At 34.9% G+C, this 11,063-nt stretch overlaps 2 protein-coding genes across 3 annotated transcripts; one reads left to right on the top strand and one right to left on the bottom strand.

Moving 5' to 3' along the window:
* Positions 1-141: 141 nt before the first annotated feature.
* On the top strand, positions 142-2,240 carry LOC148619672 (uncharacterized; the record flags this gene model as incomplete). Its single annotated transcript, XM_088577049.1, has 4 exons — positions 142-339; positions 681-947; positions 1,248-1,424; positions 1,700-2,240. Coding segments are annotated over 4 exons (882 nt in total), but the record flags the coding sequence as incomplete, so codon positions are not given.
* Positions 2,241-7,717: 5,477 nt separating this feature from the next.
* On the bottom strand, positions 7,718-9,825 carry LOC148619671 (uncharacterized). 2 transcript variants are annotated; one of them, XM_088579831.1, is made up of 2 exons: positions 9,752-9,825; positions 7,718-8,817 (listed from the first exon to the last, which is right to left on the bottom strand). In XM_088579831.1, the coding sequence occupies exon 2, from the start codon at positions 8,719-8,721 to the stop codon at positions 7,813-7,815; it is 909 nt and encodes a 302-aa protein (XP_088435957.1). In that variant the 5' UTR covers positions 8,722-8,817; positions 9,752-9,825; the 3' UTR covers positions 7,718-7,812. The 2 variants fall into 2 exon arrangements, with proteins under 2 accessions (XP_088435957.1, XP_088435956.1); XM_088579830.1 differs by lacking the exon at positions 9,752-9,825 and adding an exon at positions 9,126-9,213.
* Positions 9,826-11,063: the final 1,238 nt, after the last annotated feature.

Raw genomic sequence — 11,063 nt, 5'->3', positions numbered from 1 at the left:
TGTAAAAAATACATTTTAGGAAATAAAATATACATTTTGGGAAATAAAATAAACATTTTGAGAATTAATACATAGTCTATATTTTTATAATATATATGGTATTGGTAGTGTCTTGTTTATATATGTACTTAATATGTTTATTTTGTATTGCAGGCTAAATCCCAAGCAAAACAAGATGTATTCAGAGCTACTGGTGATATTGTAGAGACAGCTATTAGACAACATTCAGATCCTAGTCAGCCAGCTGGTAGCCGCATTAAGCAGACCAATCTTCAGCGCACTGTTAACAGAGTTAAACAGAAACTTCGTCCCGCTGAACCACACAGTTTAGATTTTGAGGTAAGTGAAATTTATACTTATTGCATAAATAACAAAGGGATATGGAGTAAATGTACAGTTTTAGACTTTAAGACATAATTTATAAATGATAGTAAGAAAGACAAGAAGAACAAACAATGCAATTTTAAGAAACAACAAAACATAAGAAGGTGTATATTTTAATCATTCAGAAATTTTAACTGACTTGAGAACATTGCGAATGTAAAGTAGTAAATGTAAATGAGACAAACGATAATACACTTTTAATAATATCCAACAATCCAACACATAAAGATGTATTTTTTCATCATTCAGAATTTTTATTTAACATGAATAATTGCATTTATTTATTATAATTTTAGATAGACACAGACTTCATTCCTGCCAGGTTTCTGCAAAGAGACATTACAGTTGACACACAGCGTCATATACTTTTCTCCACACCAGATCAACTACGTGTGTTACAGAAAGCGAGGCGTTGGTTCATCGACGGTACATTCAAGATAGTCAAGGAGCCTTTTACTCAGCTGCTGTCCGTACATGCTTTCATCACTGCAAACAACAACACCAAGATGGTTCCTCTTGCCTTTGTATTGATGTCCAGACGTCGGAAGATAGACTACATTCCTGTAAGTAATTTAAGCATATATACTAATGAATTTCAGGTCTTACACTTACACTTCAAATTCTGATGTGATCAATAGTGATGAGGTATTAATTTACCAAAATGGCCGTCTACACAACTAAAATATACTAGTATACAATTAACATTATAATAAATACTATGTACAGAGTAAATGTAAATGAGACAATATTCAGAGTAAATGTAAATGAGACAATATACATAATAATTAAGCAATAGCATATCATAGCATGAAGCAATACTCATTATTTCTATATTGTTCTTATCATTTCTTATTATATTTCAGGTATTACAGGCTTTGACAGAACTTCTTGCTCAGCCAGCAGTATGTGGTTTCGTTGCTGACTTTGAGTCTGGTTTATGGCAAGCACTTCGTGTGGTGTTTCCAGGCAAGACCATCAACGGCTGTCTTTTCCATTTTACACAGGCTGTGTTTCGACATGTGCAGGAACTTGGACTTCAGGTAAATAACTTAAAATTCATACTTTCATAAAAAGGATAACATAAAACATCGACAATGTACGACGCAATCAACAACATTTGAATTTTGTACAACACTGCGTGGACATTTGTATGTTGCACACAAATCCGAAAACATGACTAAGAGCACGAAACCCAAAGTTCCAAACCAGTAATGCCAAATGAATGATATAAACATCAGAGCTTTGCATGCATGATTAAATTTTGACGATCTGTTGTGTTTGTACATGTTAACTAAATATTCTTTTTCTTTTTCAGCCAGCTTATCGCCAACAAGATAGTATCTTCAAATACATCAGGAAGTTGATGGCCTTACCATTTCTGCCAGCAGAACATATTGCACCCGCCTTCAACAAACTGAAAGACATGGAGACGGAACCAGTGACAGCTTTAGTAGAATACATCAACAACACATGGATACGTAGTACCGTTTGGCCGATTGAGACATGGACCGTCTATATGCAACCAACGAGAACGAACAACGACGTGGAAGGGTGACATCGACGTATCAACAAGAGATCCAACGACGAGACAAAACCGTTCTACCTCCTGGTTCCCAAGTTGTATGAAGAGGCCGCTCTATTACCAACCCAGATGAAGATGGTGACAGAAGCCAAGCTGACGAGACAACAGAGAGCATCAACCAAGCTGTTACAACGGAAGTTTTTCGAACTGTGGGACCAGTACAGCTCCAGTGATCTTACTGCTAGCCAGTTACTTCGCAGTTGTGGCTTACTGAATGGGCCTGCAGCAGTTTAGACTGACAAATGTGAACCATTAAATTGTATTAATTTTATAATGTATGTGACTCTTGAAAATGAAAATAACAACACATCAATCTTTTTTAAATAGTAAATTATCCTTCAGATTAACGAACACGAAGGTAAATACAAATTTATATAGAAAGGTACGAGTTGGCAAAGGTACGAGTTTGTTGGGTACGAGTTGCCGAAGGTACGAGTTGACCTGTACCCAATAAATCCCACGGGCAAATTTTTCAAACGGCCCTGCCCCATCAGCTGATCATTATAGCTTACTCCCACAATTCCGTTCCTCCATACCACAAGGATGCATGGCACCATGCCAGACAATCTTCAGCATTGCTGGAATTATAGGATTATTCAGTGTTATCACATTCACTTCTTTAAATAAGTAAAACAAATCAGAAAAAAGACTTGAAAACTATCAGAAAAGATGAATTTATCTTTACTGAAACGTAATCTCAACCTATTTTTTTTATTTGTTTGATTGAAGGAAATGATGAATTTTCTCCGTAAAGACAGTTAGTCACTTTTTGTTACTTCCGGGACATGACTTTTTTTCGTAAGTATATTGGGGAACCTTAAGGGAAATTTAGAAAGTACACGTACATGCAATAACGGTAGAGCTCACACCGCTTCGCGGCGCTCGCTATAAAGATCTTTGATGCTACTCGGTTGTTCTAGAATGACTGTCCCTGTTCTGTAGCATACATTTCATTTTGATGATATTTTTTCTTGTTTTTATCGGCTATTTTCATTTTTATTTTGTTTGTAGTCTTAACGCCATTGATTTGTGATTACCCCGGCCTTATTTACAAGTCTGTTTGATACCTTTATATTTTTGATCGACAACCTATTTGTCCAGTGTGGTGGACGCGCTTTTCAACAAACGGTCGGCATTCCAATGGGGACAAATTGTGCTCCTCTACTTGCTGATATATTTCTTCACTCTTATGAGGCTGACTTTATAGCTGATCTAATCCGAAAGAAAGAACATCGTTTAGCTAGATCCTTTAATCTCAATTTCCGCTATATAGATGACGTGTCATAGTTAAACAATCTTAGTTTCAGGGATTTGATTCATCGCATCTACCCAAAGAACTTGAGATAAAGGATACTGCAGACACTGTGAAGTCAGCCTCATATCTTGACTTACACTTTGTGATCGATGGTAAAATTTTCTATTGACCAAACTTTACGACGCACGCGAGGACTTTTCATTCAGAATTGTCAACTTTCTTTTCATCTTTGGCAAAATCCTTTCAGCACCTGAGTACGGAGTTTTCTTATCACAACTCATACGTTATGCCAGAGCTCGCCGTAAGTACGCAGACTTTTTGTATTGCGCTAGACTTCTTGCTGTTAGGCTTCTGGAACAGGGTTATGTGGCTGCAAGATTGAAGTCATCACTACAGAAGTTTTATGGTCGTCATCATGAACTCGTGGTCCGTTACGGTTTATAAATCTGCACCATAAAACTAATTTGTTCAACGTGTCATACATTTTATGAGCAACTCAGTAGGTGTTTCTATAAAAGCAGAGGACGCTTACCCTACCGGTGCACCTGGTCCATGCTCCCATTTTTTAGTGGAGTCAGAGTTGCTCATTTACTTTTGTTACTTTGTACATGTATGTATGATTTTAGTTACTTCAAGTTCTTTGTTGGGTTTTTTTGGTTTTCCATGTCTGGTCTTTGTCCCTGGATTGCATTCTTTTTATTTCCGCCAGAATTTTGGTTCCCTTGATTACTTTTTCACAGAATTGAACAAAACTGAATCCAAGTCGCTCAAACGTTATTTCATGTATACATCTGAACCAAGTTTTAGCCGGCAATTTATCTTGAATATCGCTATGATTAGGACGGGGTGAAGGGAGACGGGGAAATAAGTCGGAAGGAAGGAGAGATGAGATAAGAGAAAGGAGAATGGTATCCCCTGTACGTCCACTCATAATTTTGCAAAATATGTGATTTGGGTTATGGTGCAAGTACGTTATCAGTAAACAGCATTGCACCTGATCCGTCACAGCAACTCTAACTATAGCAGAGATTGATTTTCTGACTTGGTACCATTCTAACGATGAAGTATGAAAGCATATATAGAACATTGCAAACTCTTACGTTGATAGCGCAGCCCTGGTTTACAATACTTGAACAAATGTTTTAAGAATTAAGATTATCCTTTTTTAGTTGTTTGTAATGTCATAAAATTAAAACAAATGATTTCAGCTATATCACAGAAGTTAGACGACAATTCAAGAGAGAGGGATCCTGTGTCATTGCAAAGGATAGAGTAATCAAGGGAACCAAGGTTATAGCGGTAATCAAAAGAATGTAATCCAGGGACAAAGCCCAGACATGGAAAACAGACATACACAACAAAGAACATAAAGTAACTAAAATCATACATACAAAGTAACAAAAGTAAATGAGCAACTCGGATTCCACTAAAAACTGGGAGCATGGACCAGGTGCACCGGTAGGGCAAAAAAGTGCACTCGACGGGTTTTACCGTGTTTGTCAGTTACCCGGTAAATGAGGTTGGTGGTTTCGATCAATGAACGGCTCCAGGTCAGAATTATGAAATGGCATATATTTTACACGGTAAATGATGATGCTTATCTACACCAAGTTTCACTTAAAACACAATTATTAACTCCGTATTTACATTGGACTATTCCAGTTCAATAAGGTCAGAGGTTACGGTCATTACGCTTTAATTATCAGAGAGACAATTTGTGTGTGTGTGCCCTTTACCCTCTGAAATTTATTAATTGAACAATCAAATATGGATTCATTCTAAATAATTTAGAAAATTAATTTAGGAATTTGAATACTAAAAATTTTGTGTGATTTATTATCCGCTAATATTGTGTATTTTTTTCACTGATAAAACATCAGTAGCGCTCACAAAAAAGCCGCATGGTTTATGCATTAATTAAACCTGTTTGAATAAGAAATTGTCTTATTCGTCTTTCAACTTCAAGTTTTGACTCTTTTTCATGTTTTGCAGGAACGTTAAGAGAGTTACGATTGTTTACTATAGCAGGCACGTCGACAGTCTGAAGCCGTTTTGATCCATGGTACGGTTTGTCCAATAAAGATTCGAGTTTTACGAATCTAGTGTCTTCTGATACGGGAGGCAAACATTTTCCCGGTTGGATATTGGTAGAATTCATTCTTTCCCATGGAATTAACGACGGTGTCGGTAAACTTTTCGACCTTTCCCTATAAATGCTTGGATATCTGTCAAAAGTTGGATCTCTGCTTAGTGGAAATGTGCTACGTGCGCTATGTTTGGGAGAACTATTCGTCAACAAAGCGTCAAATTTCACAGTTTTAATGTAGGTCCCTCTTGAGTTAAGTTTATCCTCAATAGACGGCAGTGTGAGCCATTCAATGCCATTTCCACCAGCGTCTGAATCTTCCCTTTTGCTTTTCCCTTTATAATCCAATAAAGCAACACGTGTTTTAGACAGGATGCCTTTCTCACTGTACTTGGGAACATAACCATGTTCTATAGAAACGCCCGCCGATGAATCGTCGATACTAATATCCCGATCGGCGACACTCCACCCCCTGGTTAGTGACTCATGAACTAGAGCTTTTCGTAAGTCCTCAGATTTGTTCATTTGCTTGTCCCAAAAAATTTTCTTGTTGTAATTGTGTTGAGCTTTATATTCATGTCTTTGACGGGCAAGTTCATTAAGCATGCGACCCAGTCTCCTCTCTTCTACCACAACACCCGGAACAACCCCAAGGGTAATCGAACTTTCTTTTTTCTTATCGTACAAATTTCCGCCATGTATCCATTCGTCATAGTCTCTTCTTAATCGTTTTCGTCGAATTAAAGCCTTTTCACTTTTACTTTTTGGCTTTGGAACATGAGGGTGGAAATCAAAATCCATCCCTGAAAAACCTGTTTATTTTTCATCTGCATGTAATATCTGTAGTGGTTTTACACTTTAACGTCCGCCAGTGTTGATAATAGTTCTACCCAAGTTGCGATGCTTGAGCAGATAGTTTTGTATTTCTGAAGCCGACTTGAACACATGGTTTAACACAGATTATTGTTTAAGACCAATGGACTTTTTGTCGAAATATTTTGTCAGCAATAATTATTTTGAACCAGTCCAGAGTACACATTGTTATTTTAATTGCCCAATAAAAAATGCAACAGTTATACAGAGCATTTAACTGCATTTTGGATAAAGACAACGAACACCAAAATCAGAGCTCACTGTTTTTTTTTTAATTTATAAATAACATAATTATAAATAATTAAATTAAACGATATTACTACTCGTGACCAACTTTACAAAACTCGAATAAGCTTTTCAAGATGATAGATGATATGAGGAATCCCATTAAACAAACAATAATTAAGTGAGAACACGGAGTCAAATATCTATTTTTTTTTCTCTCGATTTTTCCTGTTATTGATACAATTTAAAATAATTTGAAGTCTACAGTTGTTGATTACGTTCAACTATCACATGCGCATTATTATTGTCTGTCTGTCTGTTTGTTTTTTCCTGTGCTTTTTTGGTCCATACATTTTTCTGTGAAGGTAATATAAAACAAATGTAGGTAACTAAAACCTGATATTTTTTTTCTAAGCTTGAATAACTGCAGTGATTCATAAAAAATGTGTTTTTTCATGTACATGTATAACCATTTCACGCATACGTATACAACACCTATCGTGCATATACGCGAAGTTTTCCCGACATCTATGTATTTGGCTATTGAATGAAACCACACATATCAAATATTGTAATTAAATGCATGTTCAATTGCATGAGGAAAACACTCATATATAGTCTAATTATGTAACAAATAATCAAAAGAGAAAAAAAATGTAAAAACATAAAAACAGAAGGTATCATTCAGTCTAAAATGTGATTTTTTGGGGGTTAATTTCTTGCAAAATATAGACTAAAGTGACCAAATAAAAGCCTGAAACCTCCTTTTTCTGGACCCTTTTTCGAAATCTCTAGACCAACCCCTGCTGTTATTGTAATGGAAGTAAACAAGAACTGCTTTTATTTCAAGTGATTTCTATTAAAGTAAATATACTAAAAAATGTTGATTTAGAAGTGGCAGATCTAAGAAATTTATTTTAAAAGGGAATTAATTTAACTTGTCTTGAAAATATGATACCTAATAACATATTTGCACGATGAATTATATTTCTTTTTCTTTTATTGTTTAACTTACAATAATATTAACAATAATTAATAATTTCAAAAGGGGATTTGGTCACCTGGCGTCGGTTTGACAAAAAGTCGTAAGTGTGAAATTGATCGTAAATCATGACGTCACAATGTTATTTTAATTTATGACGTCATTACTTACGATCAACTTTACACTTACGACTTTTTGTGAAATCGAGACCTGGCCACTCCCCAGGATACGGCTATGTTAATTACCATGATCAAATTAAGTTATTTTCATACTTCACGTAAATATATTTTTCATGTTGATTTTTTTAAACAATAAATTTCTACAACAGTCAACACTATCTAATACATTTTATTTCCAGTACATGTATATGCTCCTGATCGATGTATTTTAGTAATGCGATTCGCATAATTATGTAATGTTTTTTTTTAATTTGATGGTGACGGACTAACAAGAGACGACTTCTTTGTCAGACGTTTCGCCATCATATGTTGTTTAACGACACCAGAGAACGTCAGTTTACATTCTTTCATAAAATCTTGAATTTTAGCTGTCATATCTATTTTAGTAACTCCTGTTCCTGGAAGTCTATGGAGTGATTCTATGCTCTGTACAATTTCGGGAACTGATCTCTTGCTTTTACCATCAACGTATGCTGGGGATAAAGCATTTTCTAAGAATGAATACCTTGGATCATGAGTATGTCCCTGAATTGATCCTCCAAACTTGGCAAATTTATTCTTCCTACTTAATGTACTTCCAGCACTGTTTGTTACTCTAGAACTTGATCGACTAAAGCCCATCGGTGTTGAATTCTTCATAACACGTGATGCTGGTTTTCTCACCTGTGATGGCATGAAATGAACAGTCCTAGCACGTGATGGTAATTCCCTTCCATTTGAATTGTCTTGTGTATCCGCTCCATTGACCCGGCATCCCTTTCCTTCGCTCCGGTCTGATACCGTGGACTGGCGAGACGAACCGAGCCTACCAGGAGCAGATAGAGCACTTTGGGCAGACATAACTCTCGATTTCATAGCGTTTATTCTCTTAACTTTTTTGTCCTGGAATTGTTGTTTCTCAAACGCGTACCGTGCTAGAAACTTGTATCGTTCATTCCCAAGTTCGAATAGTCTAGATTTCAAAAGTCTTTCCTCTGTAACATTTTCTGCCAGCTGACCGGACATTCTAGAGTCTTTGTGGCTGCTCTTGTTCATAAAATCCTCAAAATCACTTTCACCTTCTTTTTTATGTTTTTCATTTATCCAGTCCTCAATATCTTTCATCACACCTCTTCTCCTTGTCTGCAGGTTGTGATTTTTCATAATTTTGCTCATGTTTTTACTTTGCAGAACAACTCTGGAATTCAGTTCTCAGGAAGCTTGATTGCTTAGAAATTTCCATTATTTTACGTTGAATCAATTATTGATCACCTGTCAAAAGCAATTAAAAGACCTTGCGTTATTAAATATATGTATAAAATTAATATAGTTTTATACAGCTCACGATTTTTTACACATTCGGATTGCGTTAAGTACTTGATGATGGAAATTAAAGTTTATTTTGCGTTTTTCAATCCCCTAAATGCTTAAACATAATCATTAAAATTACATAAGAACATCATAAGCAAGGTAAACAATTAATTGTACACTTAAGCATCCATCGCCTTTAATCGACAAAAGGTCTACTTTCAGCGTTAAAAATTTATTCACGGTGCATTCCACTAAAATTAATTTCTTACCATTTTCAAAACAATGACAAATCAATCCATTCCAGAAATAAGTTTTGAAATCATGAGAATATTCTCCTACTTAGATGCATATATAAATTCCAAATCATTTAATTTAATCTTTAATCATTTGTTAATATCAAAAATTGTCAAACAAACAAAGCAAACAAATGATCCAGACTGAATCCCATTTAGAATCATAGCTACAATCTAGGTAACAGATATTTACTGAAAACAATGAAATACCAAACCGATTTGACGTTATAATTAACCTTAGAACATTATAAAATGAGTCAGTAATTTCCTATTTGTGTTTCATTCTGTCCAATACACTTTAGAATTTTAAGAAGTCAACGTCGACCTTAAACATCATTTGAATCTTGTGTATGTTCAAATATAGTATATGCAAACTGAGGTGATTGTTCAGTGGATAATTTCCATAGCCTAATTCCTTAACCAAACACCCCATGGTAGAACAACGTACTACATTGCTTACATTTCAGATGATGCAAAATTTAAAACTTAAAAGTACAGAACTTTTTCAACCTTTCTTTGGTGTATTCAAACTAAATGATATTAAAGTTGCATCTCCGTGTGAATATTAAGGTAACAAAAACCACTAATTTAAAAATACTTACATAGTTAAATTTGTAAAGATCTCCATTAAGCTGTGGTTTGTTATCTCGCATCAGGTGTTAAACCATTTAAACAAGGTCTCTTATTTGTTCAGGATAGGCACACTACATTTTTAAAGCAACAATAAGTTTTATCATTTATTGTTCTCAAATCTATCCACGAGCCTGTACGTTCTGTGTTACAACATATTGAATTAGCCTAGCTTCTTCAAGTTTATTAGCAAAATTTGGTTTTATCTATTAAAATTTAGTTTGCACGATCCAACCAGACAAATTTTCCCGGGCTAATTGAATTTCACGACAGGAATTAACTGCATTCATACAGAAAATTATTGTACTGTGGAAGTACTGTTGTTAATGGGGTACCAATTTGTATTTTTTTTTTTGGTAAACTAAACCACGAAATTTGGGTCCATACCAAAAGGATATTTTTATTGATGTGTATACTGAAAACCTGAAACTAACAAATACCTCAAATTTATTTGAAGGTATACTTATGCCTCGGTGTAGTTTATAGAAATATTAAAATGTTTTATATGATCAAATTCGTCTTGTACAAAGTCAAAATTCAAACTATAATTTGTACATTTTTTTTTTCATGCAAATAATAGTAATGTGTACAAAATGACAACTTGTACACAACATATATATGAATTGATGTTCTATGGAAATATGAATGTTTAAGTTGAAATAACATAGTCAGTGGCGGATCCAGAGATTTACTAAAAAGGAAGGGTGAACATAAGGCAAAACATTCCTTCCTCAAGAAAAAAATAGATATTCACTTGCATGTGATTTTATTTTAACTTGTGGTGCTTCTTGGCAGATGTACTTGCGGGTGTTGACTATTTTTTTCTGCTGGGTTATACAGGGCCGAACTTAGATACTTTGAAATTTAAGGAGGGTGTCTGCTGACATTCCTCAGAAAAAGGTGCATGCTACCCATTGTTTGCCATTTTTCGTCAATTTTATACATAAAAATGACAAATTTTCTAATAAAAAGAACCCCCTGCACCCCACTGATTTTGACTATATTTTACTCGTAGAGTGTTGCTTATTTCATATATCTACACGGTCTTGTTATTCTTATAATTTATGTTCTGTTTTATCACACATGTGTTTTGACTTGGGTTCCTTTCCCATGTTGTTTGGTACACGGAGCAGTGCTTGCCACACGCGTTTTAAGCTGCCTGGATTTGGGCCATGTCTTGCTGTTATGTTTTGTTAATACTATGTGTTTGTTGTCTTTATGTATGTCTTTTAAATATATGTATGTTATATATTTCCACGCAATAATCAGTTAAACAGCTATTCA

Source organism: Perna viridis, chromosome 4 (genome assembly GCF_037379345.1).
Source record: "Perna viridis isolate PV_CMFRI_1.1 ecotype Kerala chromosome 4, ASM3737934v1, whole genome shotgun sequence".
Lineage (NCBI taxonomy): Eukaryota > Metazoa > Mollusca > Bivalvia > Mytilida > Mytilidae > Perna > Perna viridis.
This window is presented reverse-complemented; position numbering and strand designations above follow the sequence as displayed.

Coding starts and splice junctions, on each gene's coding strand:
- LOC148619671 (XM_088579831.1), bottom strand. CDS start 8,721: ATGAGCAAAATTATGAAAAATCACAACCTGCAGACAAGGAGAAGAGGT.